This window comes from Polypterus senegalus, chromosome 7 (assembly GCF_016835505.1).
Source record: "Polypterus senegalus isolate Bchr_013 chromosome 7, ASM1683550v1, whole genome shotgun sequence".
NCBI classification, from domain to species: Eukaryota; Metazoa; Chordata; class Cladistia; order Polypteriformes; family Polypteridae; genus Polypterus; species Polypterus senegalus.
In genome coordinates this window covers 124,041,672-124,059,974 of record NC_053160.1, presented here as the reverse complement: position 1 = coordinate 124,059,974, position 18,303 = coordinate 124,041,672, and the positions used below count along the sequence as shown (strand labels likewise).

At 36.5% G+C, this 18,303-nt stretch overlaps 1 protein-coding gene across 1 annotated transcript in view; it reads right to left on the bottom strand.

Annotated features, from left to right (window-relative positions):
* Positions 1 to 3,417: 3,417 nt before the first annotated feature.
* Positions 3,418 to 18,303, bottom strand: part of marveld2b (MARVEL domain containing 2b) — a 31,112-nt gene continuing 16,226 nt past the window's right edge. Inside the window, exons 2-6 of the mRNA XM_039759244.1 lie at positions 17,517 to 17,552; positions 13,034 to 13,179; positions 11,268 to 11,439; positions 5,310 to 5,360; positions 3,418 to 4,742 (exon numbers count right to left, since the gene is read on the bottom strand). Of these exons, the coding sequence (XP_039615178.1) occupies positions 4,626 to 4,742; positions 5,310 to 5,360; positions 11,268 to 11,439; positions 13,034 to 13,179; positions 17,517 to 17,552 (522 nt within the window). The 3' untranslated portion in view covers positions 3,418 to 4,625. The remainder of the gene's footprint in view (positions 4,743 to 5,309; positions 5,361 to 11,267; positions 11,440 to 13,033; positions 13,180 to 17,516; positions 17,553 to 18,303) is intronic.

Here is an 18,303-nt window from a genome sequence, read left to right as displayed (position 1 = left end):
TCCTTAGAAGGCTGGCATCCTTCAACCTCTGCAATAAGATGCTGCAGATGTTCTATCAGACAGTTGTGGCGAGTGCTCTCTTCTTCGCAGTGGTGTGCTGGGGAGGCAGCATAAAGAAGAGGGACACCTCACACGTTGACAAACTGGTAAGGAAGGCAGGGTATATTGTAGGCATGGAGCTGGACAGTTTGACATCTGTGGCAGAGCAACGGGCCCTGAGCAGGCTCCTGTCAATCATGAAGAATCCAATGCATCCACTGAACAGTCATCTCAGAGGAGCAGTTTCAGCAATGATTGCTGTCACTGTCCTGCTCCACTGACAGACTAAGGAGATTGTTCCTCCCCCACACTATGTGACTCTTCAAGTCCACCCAGGGGGGTAAATGTTAACACTACACAAGATTATTGATTGTTACACTTGCCTCGCACTCTCCACCTTGCATTTTTTAACTTGCACTGCGCTTTTATTGCTCCTTAATTAATATTGTTTTTATCGGTATGCTGCTGCTGGAGTATGTGAATTTCCTCTTGGGTATTAATAAAGTATCTATCTATCTATCTATCTATCTATGTATGTCCTCCTGTGGCAAACTGAATTGATTAGACATAGTTTAGAAAAAGTCACACACCTATATACAGTGGGTACGGAAAGTATTCAGACCCCCTTCAATTTTTCACTCTTTGTTATATTGCAGCCATTTGCTAAAATCATTTAAATAAATTTTTTCCCTCATTAATGTACACACAGCACCCCATATTGACAGACAAAAAAAATTATTTTTGAAATTGTTGCAGATTTATTAAAAAAGAAAAACTGAAATATCACATGGTCCTAAGTATTCAGACCCTTTGCTCAGTATTTAGTAGAAGCACCCTTTTGAGATAATACAGCCATGAGTCTTCTTGGGAAAGATGCAACAAGTTTTTCACACCTGGATTTGGGGATCCTCTCCCATTCCTCCTTGCAGATCCTCTCCAGTTCTGTCAGGTTGGATGGTAAACATTGGTGGACAGCCATTTTTAGGTCTCTCCAGAGATGCTCAATTGGGTTTAAGTCAGGGCTCTGGCTGGGCCATTCAAGAACAGTCACAGAGCTGTTGTGAAGCCACTCCTTCGTTATTTTAGTTGTGTGCTTATGGTCATTGTCTTGTTGGAAGGTAAACCTTCGGCCCAGTCTGAGATCCTTAGCACTCTGGAGAAGGTTTTTGTCCAGGATATCCCTGTACTTGGCCGCATTCATCTTTCCCTCGATTGCAACCAGTCGTCCTGTCCCTGCAGCTGAAAAACACCCCCACAGCATAATGCTACCACCGCCATGCTTCACTGTGGGGACTGTATTGGACAAGTGATGAGCAGTGCCTGGTTGTCTCCACACAAAATTCTATCTTGGTCTCATCAGACCAGAGAATCTTATTTCTCACCATCTCAGAGTCCTTCAGGTGTCTTTTAGCAAACTCCATGCGGGCTGTCATGTGTCTTGCACTGAGGAGAGGCTTCCGACAGGCCACTCTGCCATAAAGCCCTGAATGGTGGAGGGCTTTAATGATGGTTGACTTTCTACAACTTTCCCCCATCTCCTGACTGCATCTCTGGAGCTCAGCCAAAGTGATCTTTGGGTTCTTCTTTACTTCTCTCACCAAGGCTCTTCTCCCTCGGTAGCTCAGCTTGGCCGGACAGCCAGCTCTAGGAAGGGTTCTGGTCGTCCCAAACGTCTTCCATTTAAGGATTATGAAGGCCACTGTGTTCTTGGGAACCTTAAGTGCAGCAGAAATTTTTTTGTAACCTTGGCCAGATCTGTGCTTTGCCACAATTCTGTCTCTGAGCTCTTCAGGCAGTTCCTTTGACCTCATGATTCTCATTTGCTCTGACATGCATTGTGAGCTGTAAGGTCAGGTGTGTGGCTTTCCTAATCAAGTCCAATCAGTATAATCAAACACAGCTGGACTCAAATGAAGGTGATCTCAAGGATGATCAGAAGAAATGGAAAGCACCTGAGTTAAATATATGAGTGTCACAGCAAAGGGTCTGAATACTTAGGACCATGTGATATTTCAGTTTTTCTTTTTTAATAAATCTGCAACAATTTCAAACATTATTTTTTTTGTCTGTCAATATGGGGTGCTGTGTGTACATTAATGAGGGAAAAAATTAATTTAAATGATTTTAGCAAATGGCTGCAATATAACAAAGAGTGAAAAATTGAAGGGAGTCTGAATACTTTTCGTGCCAACTGTACATAAGGTCTCACAATTAACACTACATGTCAGGACAAAAACCAAGCCATGAAGATCAGACATTCAAAGAATGCTCTGTAGAGCTCCACAAAAAATTTTGGTGAAGCATGAAGCAAGGGAATAAAATCATTTCTAAAGCTCTCAGTGTTCCCAGGAGCACAATGGCTTCAATCAATGTAAAATAGAAGAAGTCTTGAACCACCAGGACTCTTCCTACAGTTGGACATCTAGCTAAAGTGAGTAACCAAGCAGTAAGGCCTTGGTCAGGGAGAACACAATTGTCACTATTACAGAGCTTCAGAAATCCCCTGCTGAGATGGCAGAACCTGTCAGAAGGAAAACAATTTCAGCGGCACTCCATCAATAAGGCATTAACAGCACAGTGGCAATATGGAAGCCACTCTTGAGTAAAAGGAATTTGACAGTTTAAAGAACTCTTAGCACGACAGGAAAAAGATTCTCTGGTCTGATGAAACAAAAATTGAACTTTTTGGGCAGAACTGCAAGCACCATGTTTGGTAAAAATCAGGCATCATTAATCACTTGACTAATACCACCTGCCTAAGATAAAAGTTATTGGTAACAACATCATGTCATGGGGGTGCTTCTCAGTGGCAGGTACTGGCAGACTGGTTAGAATTGAGAGAAGGATGAAATCAGGTAAACACAGAGAGGTCTTTGAAGAAAACCCACTCCAGAGTGCACGTGACCTCAGGCTGTAAGGTGATGGTTCACTTTATAGCACTACAATGACCTAAAACATATGGCCAAGACATCACTGGAGTGGTTTCAGGAAAGTCTCTAACTGTCGTTGAGCGCCCAGCCTTTAAACCCCACAGAACATATGTAGAGAGACCTGAAGATGGCAGTTTACAGACACTTCCCATTCAGTGTAAAGAAGTCTCAGAGGATCTGCCAGGAAGAAGGGAACAAACTGCCCTAATCCAGGTGTGCACATATTGTTTTCCTTTCTTTCCCATCAAGTACAAATTCCCACTTATGCGGTTAAACAACAGCAGATGCAGAACTGAAAAATAAGCTAAAATTCAATCTGGCTCTAGAGGAAGAATGATACAAAGATCAATGCTTTCCAAACAGAGATCCATATGATTAGCAAAAGGCATTAACTTTGATGGTAGGTGAAAAAGGCAAGCAAATAAAATCACGCATGATTTACCAACTGGTCAAAACATGAATAAAAACATTTTATTTGCATCTTAAAAAAAATTAAATTGATAGCAAGAATATAATTTCAGCTGCAAATTATTTTTCAGTATTTTACATAATGACACTTTTGGTAGTGTCTTTAAAGATCACTGGCATGTAAAATATCTCACTATTTAAGCTCCAACTCAAGAAGAACAAACTACAGTATAATGGTAATTTCCCAGAGCTTTTGAATGACTACACAGCACATACAACTTACACCATAAATGCATAATGTCTTCCATATTAAAGCTCAACATATTAAACATCATATGGTTAAATCAGTGGTGCAGGTTTGTGAACTTTTTTTATTTAATTTTTAATAAATTCCTGAATGTAAAAAAACTGAATTTGTACATTAGACCTGAGCATTCAATAACACATTATGCTATTTACAAATAAGGTACAAGTAAATTTTATTTGGATACCACACACTAATCCTGTTAAATCTGACTTTAATAAAGATGTTTGCAAAACACAGCAAGACAAACATGGCATTTCTGATTACCACTGCAGCTGGACATCAAACATTAAGCTTCCCCACATCATACTATTTTTTATAGATTTCTTTTTATACATACAGTATGTGTACATAAACTTAACAAAACCTGGAAGTTTACTGTAGATGTTGTTCAAGTTTGTCATCATGCCTTACATACAGTATATGATGAATATGCATCCATTTTCACAGTGAAAGAAGAAACTCCAAATCTATGAAAAAATATTTTCTAATAAGCAGAATGGCAATAAAACAGTTGTGGTGTCTAATTACTCAATATTGCCTCTTTTACCTGAAAAATTCTCTTGTTCTACATCTGACCAAGAGTAAGTAATCTGAAGGAGAAGCTTTTTGCAGGTTGAATACAATTACACTGTTTGAACTGTTTTTCCAATAAAGTAAATATTTTATTATATGGCAACCCTAAATAGTAAAAAGTGTAATAATTGTTATTATAAATATATTTTGGTTTGTAAACATGTTAGTTTAAAAACTGAAATCATTAATCAACATCTAATTTTTTTGCATGTTTTATGCAAAAACTGTAATTTATTAACAAGAACTTAATATAGCATGTACTCTGTGTTTACTAGTAAAACTATACATAAAGCACAAATGTATGCAGATTCTTCAGTTTGACAGGTTCTGGTAGTCTGCAATTTGCTTACTGTTGATCATTTTAATTATCAGTAGCCATCATTCCAGTCCATAACTTTATCATATTCTTGAATTTTTTGTTTTATATGGGATAATTTATTTTTCAGATATTCACACCGCTCTTTTTTCTCCAAGAATGAAGGATCCTATTAAAAAATAAAAGTAAACTGTAAATAAAATTAAACATATATATATATATATATATATATATATATATATATATATATATATATATATATATATATATATATATATATCTCACTATTATTGAAAAAAAGCTTAAATTGTGCAATACTCTGCTCCATAATTACGCCTGAATGTGTGATTTCTGAATTGACAAATAAATTATAAAAACAAATAGGATTTTTTTCTCGTACCTGGTCAGTTTAAGAAGCACAAGCGGAGCAAAAAATGTGACTCTCTTTTACAAATTTAAAACACTGCACAGGAATGTAGGCAGAAAATGGCTCTAGTTTATCTAGGTAATCTAGAAATCAAGGTTCTTTTTTCATTTCTAATTAAACTTTTCAAAATATCCTTTAACCTAACAATGCAATAATTTCTTAAAATAATAATTACAAGTCATTTCTGAATTTCCCCTTGGTATCAATATAAAATACATGTATTATGATGAAAAATTGGTAGCATTCAGTAACATGTATTATTGACTATTTAAAGCATTCTTACATACATTAGATTTTTACACTACTTACATTTTTTTTCCTTTGAAATTCTTGAAGAATTTTATTAATTCGTTCATGCTCCTAAAAGAAAGTACATAGAAGAGTGTATCAATAGTTGTCATTATTATTATTTTTAATTGACTTTTCCTGGTAAGAACTGAGGAACCAACATACTCAGCTAGGCTGATCAAACGTCTATATCCCCAACAACTTCCTTCAATCCTTCCTATGAAATGCCCATATGCTCCCAAGATGGACAAGAGATGCAAACCCTCCAGTATGTTCTGTGTCTGTCTCTTGGTCTTGTCTAATTGAGCTGTGCCAGGTATACCTCCTGTGGAAAACACCCAGATAGCATCCTAATTACATGCCCAGACAAACTCAACTGTCTCAACGCTATCTGTAGAAAGAGTGGTTCTACTCCACGGTCCTTCCACATATACAGTATCACAGAGCTCCTCACTCTGTCACAAGAACTTAGCTCAGTAACCCTTCACAGGAACCATAATTGTGCTGCTTTTACTTGAAATCTTATTCTTTTTAAGCACTATACTGACAAATCAACATCTTCTTTCATAGACTAAGCTCTTGCTGGACCACTAAATTCTGGTTCAACTATAATAAAACTTCACAAATTCACTGATTACCTTCATTGTCTCCTTTACAATTACTTACAAACAAGACCCTGAGGTACTTTAAACTTAACCTAGAACAGCTCCTCACCACTTACTAGGAGGGAACAAGCCACCCTTCTCCAAGACAGAACTATAAACTAGTTCTCATCCCATGCATATCAGACTCAGCTGCAAGTCAGAGATCTTTCTAATAAAGTTAAGAGGATATCATCATCTGCACACCACAGGGGGTAATCCCTAAAGTCCCAAAAGGAAATACCCTCCAAACATCAGCTACAACTTGACATCCTTTCTAGGATAATCATAAATAGGAGGGTATATAAGATGTAACGTTGGTGGAGCTCAACAATCACACTCAACAGACCTTAGTCAACACCATGTATGCAACCACAGATCTCAGTCTACCAATCTGGAGACTGAATGGTCCTGTGTAGCATCTCTGGAATCATGTAACAAACTAATCAGAAGGTAAATCAGAAGGCTTACAGGCCCCATGCTCGCTTGGTTCAGTTCTTATTTATCAAATCGATTCCAGTATGTACAGAAATGTGCTGACAGTACTCCATCATTATACACAGAAGTTCAATATGGTGTCCCGCAGGGCTCAGTACTGGGACCTTTACTGTTTTCACTTTACATGCTTCCACTGGGATCTCTCATTAGGAAACATAATGTTAATTTTCACTCGTATGCAGATGACACCCAGTTATACCTTTCATTTAAATCAAATGAAGTTTCTCCGATGTTGTCTTTAATTAGTTGTGTTAGTGAATTAAAGGAATGGATGAATGAGAACTACTTGTCTTTAAATACAGATAAAACAGAGATGTTAATTGTTGGAGGGAATGACGCTGATCACAGCAATATTTTGTTGTCATTTAACTCAGTTGGAATCCCAATTAATTTTACTGAATCAGCCCGCAATCTAGGAGTTATCTTTGATTCTAGCATGTCATTTAAAGCACATATTACAAAGTTGTCCAAAACATGTTTCTTCCATCTTAAAAATGTTAGGAAATTAAGGCGCTTTCTAAATAAACAGGATTCGGAGAAATTAATTCATGCATTTATCTCTAGTAGGATTGACTACTGCAATGCGGTGTTCACTGGCTGTTCAAACTGTTCTTTATACAGCCTCCAGTTAATCCAAAATGCGGCTGCAAGAAAGATTACAAGAACAAGAAAATATGAACACATAACTCCAGTTCTTAAATCCTTACACTGGCTCCCGGTTAAGTTTAGGGCTGATTTCAAAATCATCCTTTTAACATATAAAGCATTAAATGGCCAAGGTCCGGCTTACTTGTCTGAACTTATCATGACTTACAAACCTGAGCGCACATTAAGATCTCAAGATGCCGGTCTGCTTAGGATTCCAAGGATTAATAAAATAACAGTGGGAGGTCGAGCTTTTAGTTTTACAGGGCCCCTAAACTGTGGACTGGTCTTCCTGCTTCTATAAGAGATGCCCCTTCAGTCTCAGCATTTAAATCCCAGCTGAAGACTCACTACTTCAGTTTAGCATATCCTGACTAGAGCTGCTGATTAACTGTACATACTGCATCTCTGTTGTTAGTTATTAGCACTAAAACATAAGTAACATGATAGTTAGAATTGAATACTAACCCTCACCTATTCTGTTTCTGTTCTCGGTACCCAAATGTGGCAATTGGTGCCACGGCCCACCTGCCAAGTTGTTTGCCTGCCTATGGTAAAGTCATCCCTGATGGGGGATTACAGGAATCATGGGAAAGAGGGGTCCTTTCATCGGAGCAACGTTTCAGCCGTGGAATGGCCAAATGGGGAGGCAGCTTGATGGATGAGGTCTCCAGGACTCTACAAATATCCAAATCTAATTATGTGATATCACCTACTGTTAAATTCTGCTCCGTACTTCTAAAATTTTTATTATTATGCTGTATTAAGGATTTGTTCTGTTCTGTGTATTGTATTGTATTGACCCCCTTCTTTTGACACCCACTGCACGCCCAACCTACCTGGAAAGGGGTCTCTCTTTGAACTGCCTTTCCCAAGGTTTCTTCCATTTTCCCTACAAGGTTTTTGGGGAGTTTTTCCTTGTCTTCTCAGAGAGTCAAGGCTGGGGGGCTGTCAAGAGGCAGGGCCTGTTAAAGCCCATTGTGGCACTTCCTGTGTGATTTTGGGCTATACAAAAATAAACTGCATTGTATTGTATTGTAAAAATACAGTGTGGTGCAGGGGAATGGGGAATTTTGGAACTAGGTGTTGGCAACTCTGGGGTGTTGGCAGTTGTTTGGGACCAATGCAACCTCATTTAGAACCCCTTGCCTTTAGTTATATTGGAGCAGTGGAGTGGTGCGCAACAAGCATTCACTGTGAAAGCCTTTAATAACAGTGGTAATAGTGTGACTGCTGCGCAAAGGGAATTTCAGCATCATTACCAGTTAGGACATCATGATCATGTCCCATCTGCTCATGCAATTACAACATGGGTGAGTAATTTCAAAGAAATGGGTTCAGCCTTAAAAAAGAAGCCCCCAGGTGGAGCCACTTCGCATACTGCCGAACAATCAATGGCAGCTATTCAACGATTGTTTGGAGGGCATGTCATTTCATGCAACAGTGACATTCCATGGCCTCAGAGATCCTTAGATCTCACAGTTTATGATTTTTTTCTGTAGGGACATCTTAAAAGCCAAGTTTACCCCACGTGTCCTGCAATTTCCTGAACTAAAAAGGAAGATTGAAGAGGAAATCGCTGGTATTCCTCTTGACATGTTAAGTCGAGCAATACAAAATTTCCACAACAGGCTGTCAGAATGTGTACAAAGAAATGGACAACACCTTCATGATGTTTTCTTTAAAACCTAAAAAGAATATTGATTATTATCATTAATTGCATATCCTGTACAATACATTTCATTATTAAATGTATTTTGTAATGTGTTTATACATACAGTGAACATCAATTGAAAATTTCCAGTTTCCCTGTGCCACCCTGTATATTTGCAAATGGTTAAAAATCTCTCTAAGGTAGAAACGCCTGGTTTAGCAAATAGAAAATTTGTGAAGCAGCTAGTATTGAATTCTCTCCATGTGCGCTATCATGTTGAAGACAACTGAGAGGGTTTCAAGATATTACACATAATACCTGAGAGGTCATGAGCCACATGCACAAACTATGAGACATAATTGATAAGATGCAATTATACAAGCACAGCAGCAGCCTTGTCAAAGTGACTGTACAACCACATGTACACATTTTTGAACCAGTAATGGTCTTGTCTACATCTTCCAATCCAAACTGTCGAGTTGACAAGTGTCATATGAGATTAAAAAAAGAAAATGGGTTCCAAACAGCCTATAACTCACTTTAACAAAATCAAACCGGTTTGATTTTGTCTTTAGTCATTGGGATGGGCTTGTGTACAAGACAGGAGACAATCAATGAATGCTCATCAGGATGTATAATGCAATGATTAGGAATAAGAAAGAGAAACACATCTTTCTGATGTTCTGTATTTACATATCTTGACAGAATGAGGAAAAAAGTGGTGTAGATTGCGGCTGAACTCTAAATACCTGCTAACCCTTAATATAGCACTGGCTTCCTCAGTTAGCACATTTTTGGCTGTTCACAAAAGGGGCGAGCACAGCTGAGCTAGAAAGTTGGTTATGCGATTGCTAAATTTGACACATCCAGAAATTTTCATTCATGTAAAATTACAAGGTCTGGTGATGAGATCAGCAACTGCAGTTGACAAGTCTGATATGCCCCACAACAAAGTGGCAGAGTGTGACACTGGCTTCAGTCATAGTAATAGGAGTTCAGGAGACAAAAGACAGAGATAAAGAACTAATGGTATAATTTTCCTCTGAGGGAGGGATGGTGGCGCATTGGTTAGCACAGTTCCCTCACAGCTCAGGTCACATTTCTAGCAATAATCAGATTAACATTGTTGTCAGATGCCCCAGCCCTCAAGAACACCTAAAAGACCATTGCACCATTATAATCTCATCAAACTAATTCAGTGTCTCCTTCCTCACTGGCTACAATGCATTTCGCATAGTATGACAATATAAGCAAATATAAGAATAAACAGTCTGTTTTCTTTGCGTGAGTATGAATCTGTGATCAAATCATATATGTGACTGAACACATGCAACTGTGTGCTTAATTCAATACAGCATTCCAATATTGCTGTACTCAATTTATATTTTTTTCTTTTAAAAGATGCCTCATTCATGGTCAAGTACCACGTTGCATCAGTCTTTCTATTTTCACAAAGAAAGCCCACCACTTATTCACGCATTTGTATTCATTGTCATGTCTGCCATTTCTGTGAAAAGACTGAGAGTAAACCATTGTATGTGCCACTTTGCATGTTTTCACTTCCTCATGTCAAATTCAAGCTGGATGTATACTTCATAATGTGTGGGGAGAAAAAAAAAACACAATGCAATGCCATGTCACACTGAGTTTATATAATTATTATTTTTTTACCTAACTGAAATAACTAGCGCACCAACAGTGTGAGTGACGGTATATTCTGAAGACAGACCACGATTCACATCTGGGAATGTTCCATGATATCAGTAACAGTTGCAGGAGAGGATTTTTCAAAGTAAAAAGGATATGCAAATGCCATCCATTATATTATTTTATTTCAATTAGTTCTTGAGTCTGCAGTTATAAGTTAGTTTAGTTTTTATTTCATGTAATAAAACAGCATTTGCTGTTGTTTCAGTAACAGCTTTTATTATTGATAATAATCTAGATAGGAAAATTGCTCAATCTGAAGTACTGTACTGTATAAGTAAAAAAAAAGTTTTAAATTCTAAAAGGACACCAAACCTTAAATTGTATCCCCTTTCTTAAAATATATATATAAATGACTGTTTTTTCTTACTTAATTCAAATTTGGCAAGTTTATTTATGAAGTATATCTATCCATCCATCATCCAATCCATTATCCTAACTACAGGGTCACGGGGTCTGCTGGAGCTAATTCCAGCCAACACAGGGCGCAAGGCAGGGAACAAACCCTGGGCAGGGGGCCAGCCCACCGCAAGGTATATCTACGTCTACTTGATAAAAACCTAATCACTGTGTGTTAAACGTGAAACAATTTTATAATTAATGATATAAAACATTGTCTCAATAACAGCTTTCAAAAAGGCTTTTAAGAAAGGCAAAAACAAAAAAATTTAAATACTGCAGTGATAACAGAAATAAAATTCAGGGAAAATAATATAATTTAATATTCAATGCTTACTAATAATTAGATTTTCTGAGTGCCATTTGTGTTAAGAGCAACAATAAAATATTCACCACAAACACGGCATCAGTTAAAATCTTATAAATGAAACCAACCATTTGGTTTTCAGAAAAATGAGGCAGCTTTTTCACCATAGCATCCAGTTCTGTGATTTTCTTGCTCATTGTTTGGACCTCTGCATGAAGTTCTTTATACTCAGAGTATTGATCATTGAACACAGCTTTATAACGATCTCGCTCTTCAGTAGTATGAATGGTGGGGTATTTTCTGTTAGGAGACAGAGAAGATCAGCATTAGGGCAGAAACAAAATTGTAATACAGTAGGTAAATTTCTAGACAGACTACTTAATCATCTGTTGGGTGGACTGTCTTGTTTTAGTAAAGAACTAGCTGTCCTCTGTGGCTCCACCCACGCAGTAGAGAAACAGGACAGTGAGGAAAACCCTGCCCGGTTACCCTCTCCTGACATGACGCTTCCCCCTCCCCTCGGCCCACAGCTTCTGTCTTGGATTACAGTGAATATATCACTCCTGCAAGCAAACTATGATTCTTATCGTGATAAGAATTTGCAAAATCAACCAGAATGTTCAAGCAAATTATAGAAAAAAATCCAAGCTAAATCCATTAAGTAGTTCTCTAGCTTGCTAACTAAGCGGAGGTAAGGTAAGCCCCAAGGGTGCAGCCCGCTGCATGTCTCACGAATTTGCGCAAATAATTTGGTACTGTAAGCGAACTATGATACATAATGACAGAAGTCGCAAAATCAACCGGAATGTTCAAGCAAATTTTAGAAAAAATCTAGATCTAAATCTGTTAAGTAGTTTTCTTGTTAAAAATGGACAGACATAAGGATGTTGGATTTTATATATATATTGAGATAATACTGCAGAGATTAAATTGAAATGTGTAAAAAGTTAAGCTTCTGTTAGTATGCATGAAGATAGAATACTCTAATAAACAACAAGCATAAACTGCATAAAAACTTTAAAACCTCAAAAAAATCATTTTACTGAATGTTGCAATTGTGGAATCACTTGTAAAATTTAATTTTAGTGTCAGTTTTATTAAACTAATCCAAAATAAAATTTGCGTGTTTTGTTCATCACTACTCTCAAGTCACAACATCACAAACTACATCCCCCTTTCCGCCACAGAGACAAACAAGCACACAGATGTGCTGGACATACACCTTTCCAAAAATGCTCAAAGCAGGTTTTCAAAATATTAAAATGTGTTTCTTCAGTTGAAAAGTTAATTTGCTTGTTTTTCTTTTTAAAATTATGCTCCCTCCATATATGAAGTATAAAAAAAAGTGAAAAAAAAAATCTGAATCAAAATTATAATAAGGAGCATCGACAAAATGAGATACCATTGCAACAACATAAAATAAAAATCCTATAATTTGTCATTCTAATAGACCCAATTCACCCCTAAACACTGACACCTATAACGTGTGGCTAAAACACTTGCCAGCTTTATACAAGTACTGCCTCTGTGATTTCAGAGGAATAACCTAGGTTAACCAAAAACGCTTGTGTTTCAGCCTTTATTACTTAACTAACGTTATTTACTCTGTATTGGAACATCCATGGTTAGCATTACCTCTAAATATTGAAAAGGCTTTTAACAGAACTATAAGGAATTTATTCATCTGCCACACTATGTAGGCTCAGGTTTTGACCTTAGGTGCAAACATCTTATAGGGTGAATATGAAAGGTAGGATGGAATGTAAGAAAAAGGAGAAATAATGTAACATTAAAAAGTATTGTTACCTTGAAATCCAAAAGCAATATGTAACTGCACAAAATGATTAAATTAAAAATAAACGTTTACCACAAAAATATTTTTTTTGGTACTTACGCTATATAATCTGGCATCACTAAAGGCTTAGGGATGTATCCTGAAGGAATATGGCCATTTAGAATTTCTGGTTTTACTTCCACATCTTTGAACTCTTTGTGAACAACTCTTAGAGGTTTCATTTGCCCATCGGGAGCTTCTGAGACCTTGCGAAAAAGCAAAATTTAATATTCCTTTAAAACAAATCAGCAGGCCTACTAAAGTAAATAGCAGGTGTCCAATTAACAAATACTACCAGCTAAGAAATTGTACTAGAAAAATAGATTAGGAAGGTATCAGGATTTGCATATGTTAGAGAGAAGCCTAAAAAACAATGGAGTAAGTTGCAGTAGACAGACCAGAAAACAAAAAGACCACTTTTCATCACATTAGCATAAGTTTGTCTTAATGTATACATAAATACATTAAATCATTCTTACCCCTTACCCCAGTTCAGTGTCTGGGACTGGGGAAATGGGTGGAATCTATTTTGACAACACTGGGCGCATGGCCATCTCAAGGCATACACATGCATTCACCCACAACCACACTAGGTTTTCATATACTTTATATAGTAATCATTCTTTTGTGTTATCATTATGTTACTTACAGAATATTATCAATAATCTGTTAAGATATCTACCATTTAAAGGGGCTCTAACTTACTACAAAAGCAAAGTTAAATTATTGATAGTTAAAGTTAATATGGTTGATTATTTAGTTTCTCTGTTACAGGTACATAATTGCATTTTTATAAATGATCTGCAAGGTGAAAATGTATATTTCTGAGCATACTGTGACTCTAAAAACCACCACCTGTGCGATTTCCACACCCATTTGTTACTTCTTAGTATTCAAATGCTGTCTAACTTATGTTGTTACTGACAGAATAAATTAATGTCTGTTTAATATATTCTGCTTACTCAACCACATAGCCACCTAACAAATATAACAATAGGAAAGATTTAATCTTCTAGGTGCCTGGTGTTTACAGTGTGCTTTGAGTCTGTAACATCACATGACAAAGACTCTTTATCAGCATCCTGACCCTGTGATACGTTTGACATTGGTTGGGTAGGGAAATGCACATCTACCAACCATGGGTGCTCACCCCGCTGAGGTTTTCCCTGTTCACCTACATGCTGTTTGTGATACCAACCATGCCTCAACATTTGTTATCAGTTTTGCTAACAACACAACATGAATGAGTCTGATAAAAAATACAAATGATACATCAATACAAATTAATTATTAATACAAATGTGTCAGCCTACAGGGAAGATTTTTTTTTTTTTTTAATTTCTCACTGAATGCTCCCAATCATATAGGAAAATTTAAAACCAGGAATTACTGAAGAACACACTTTTTATGGTCTTGGCTCAACAAACACTAACAAACCAACTGCTTCTCCCTCTTCCAGCAAACAATATGGCAACTTTTCTGCCATACCAGTAGAACTGAAAACTATTTTTATCCCTAAAATATTAAAATGTTAACTCACATATCGTGTCTGCTAGACTTGCCTCACCACTTATTTTACTAATTCAGTGCTTACTGAGAGCAGTGATGCTTAGTTATTTGTAAAGTTTATTTGTTGCATGTTGTATTTTTATATCTAAAACTTACAAAATGTGATTAAGATGATGTTGTATATTTATCAAAATGTATGCTTATTGATATTATTTTGTTTGCTAATATATATCTGGTGCTTTATATCATTGTACTATGTCTTGTACTATAACTGTTTTTTGATGTTTCTGTACCAGGTTAACAACAAATATGTTTTATTGTATTTGTAGATACATGATAAAATATCTTGAACTCAAGTGATGTGAAGCAAATGGCATGTAATGGTGTCCAGTGGAGACCATGTTTATCATTTTTCTAAGAGACATTTTTAAAATTACTAACTTTTGTGCTTATTACAAAATTATACACATCACCTCTCAGGTCTTGTATAACTGATTCACTTCCCTAAAAGGCAAGGTGGGACATTTTTATGCTTAAATCTACAATGCTTTAGCTTTGTTCACAAACAAAGAAGATGAAATTTGAGGAAATTTTAAAATTACAGCAAGCAGAAAGAGTTATTTATGGCTGTTATGGCAAATTTTTTAAAGCATATATTTGACTCTTTCTTTTTTTCCCAGTGTTGCATCATGGACCAGAAGGCATGAGCTTATTCAGTGTGAGCAGGAACACGTGGGTGGCCGCTTGATCTGTGCTACAACATGCTTAAACCTGGCGCGATCAACGCACATGTACTGTGCAAGGCATGCACGGGGGCTACTGAGAAAAGAAGAGTGTCCATGGCTCACCTTGCAGAGGAACTTTGTCGTTGCTTGTTACAAGAAAAGGTGATGGAAAAAAGAAAAGGAGGATGCAACATCAAAAGTGTCTGTTCCAAGACTGTCGCTTCCCCCAGGAAAGCAAACTCAGTGTCATGCGGTCCTTCAATGTAATAGGAAGCACAACATAGAGAGAAATGTGTACATTACAACAGGTACACGTGTCATACATGTAGGAAGGACAGTCCTTTTGTGTGTGGGAACTGTTAACATTTGCATTTGATAAATGCATATAGCACGGAACTGACTTCTCTGTACTATTCTTTTCTCTGCATGTCCTAGAGTAAAAAAGAAACGACACCATTCACCAAAATGTGGAGACTGGGCAAGATAGGGGGAAAAAAAAAAACGTGGCCACCAATTACAACTGCAAGATGGTATTACGATTGAATATGAATAATATGAATAATGCTGTATCAGTGCCACAATGTTTTCCGAAATTTACTACACAGGTCATAAAATGAATAATTCCAAATATCATATATACCTATGTCTCTCTTTTTTGTCAATGTGGCTTTGACATCATGGGCCATAAGGTGCATACTAATTCAGCTTAAGCAGGAACACTAAATAAAACTGAATAAAAAAAATTCAAGTGACAATGAGATACGAAGAAGACAGATTCACCAACGTTTGTGTGTCAGCTTTTATCCATCCAGATCAGAGAATTTCCAGTTCCATTGTCTCAAAATACTACTTACATCTACAGTTATTCCCAGTTTCAAATAAAAACTAACAGCGTCGCATCCCTGGGGTGGTGGCAGTATACATCGTGACTGAGAGAATAAAAGTGGAAAAAACAAACAACTTTTACAAGTACTATAAATTTACACCGGCCGTTACAGACACAAATCCAATGTATGTGTTTATTGTATATTATTAACAATAAGAGCAGCTCACTACTCAAAACGGTAAATAAACGAGGCAGTCAGTATCGAACCGGGGAACTCTTGATTACAAGTCAGCTATTCTTACCGCTGCACCTCGGAAACTGTTGTATTATCCTTGAACCTTTTGTGAAAGTGTTTATTTGATCTGTGGACTTCAGGCTTCACACATTACAGTATATAGTTTATGTTTACATTTTGTCATGTATTACTAAAATATGAAAAATGTTTCTGTTTTAACGGTGTGTTTACATAAATTATTGTAGAAATGGAGCACACATGAAATGCATGTGTTCCAAATAATGATCCATTATTTCCCTATACAACTCTAGGTACCTGACTTTGTGCCTGTTCTATGGTGGTGGGGGGATGGAATAGAAGGCTGCTTGATGCTTGTCTTGATCGGCACATTTACAAGACAAAAGACGCTGACAGGATTTACAAGTTTTTTCGTAGGCTTTGGTAATTCTAGTGTTAAACTATAGTCGTTTGACATCTTGATAATGCACCACAAAAACGGTTTGAACTTTTTTGAACTTGGTGTCCTAACTGTGAAACTATACACATTTCATGCGCAACCGGTTTACTATTACTTCACTCTTTTAAACACATTCCAATTGCTTATAATTTTCTGAGTATTAGAGGTATGACAAGTGAACTGAAAATCAAAAAGTATATTTCCCCCTAAGAAAGTCTTATTTAATAATTCATGATTTCTTTGCTGTTTAATGAGTGTAAATTTTTAATTGAATTTGTGCAAAGAGTATCAAATCGACACGGACCTTGCATTCTTCTCAAACTTACAGACTGAAGTTAATGCGAAGTGATATGAAGAAGAAAGGCGTGATGGTGTAAAATTTGGCTACAAAAACTTCCTACAACACAAGAACTTAGCATATAACATTTTCTGTAATTGGATCTGAAGATGTGGGTGGTTTTCCAAATTTAAAACATTGTTTGAAGCAAAATTCAAATGCCAAATAAATTAAAAGTAAATGGAACCAAAACACAGGTTATAATTTAAGCCTTAAATAATTATGAATGTATTAAGAAGGTAGAATTAAAGCTCCTGATAATTTAGCCTAAACAGAAATCTTTAAAAAGCATGGACTTTCCCCACACATCACCATAAGACTACAAGTCCAATACAGCTAAGCTTAGGCAATAAATGTGCGCTTCATGTACTTTTCACGGATGGTACTCATATTCAAGTAGAAACAGCAGTTTACACATAGTAGATATAGTAAAGATAAAGTAATAAATAATTACCATTGCATTTTGTCCAGTTATCTGAGTTGACTTCATCTAAAAAAAAGAAAGCAAGAAAAAGAAAGTCAAAACTACATATCACTAATAATTAAGTCAACTCTAACACAAAATATTGCTGGTATATTCATGCATGTTGTTGCTTGGAAGGTCAAAGAGTGGCCCAGATACTTGGACATTTCCTTTCACAAAAAGAGGTTGAAAATGTTATAAATTATACCTGCAACACATAAACATGTCTCTACTTGACCATTTCAAAAATGTATGTATCATTTGTGCCACCTTTTGTGGCTGATTCACTGATGCAACTGATAAGCGCTAAAGGCTGCAAAGCATGAAAAATATCCAAGCAGAAATGCCCTAGGTACTGGATATTGTTTAAGTACCCTAAAATAATACAGCTGTGAAGTGTTGAAAGAAGAAACAGTATCTCTGGAGCGTGAAACTGTGGTGACATTCCAAATAGGGAAGTTTGCAAAACATGTGTCACATCCCATATCATGCTGGCAATTTTTGACTTTTATTGAATTTATTTAAAGCATGTAACATTCCATACAATCAAGTCAAACTGAACAAAACTAAACTCAATTCAACCCCCACCTATTAAAAAGGCCAACAGATAGAGTAAAACGTTTGAGAGTAGCATAAAGGGAAATGAGTGTATTTGCTTATTCTAAATTATTATTGATCAGATCCTGCCAGGTTTTAAAAATGTTTTGAACAGATCCTCTAAGAGATAATTAGTTTTTTCCAATTTCAAATAGTATATAACATCAGCTACCCAAAGAGG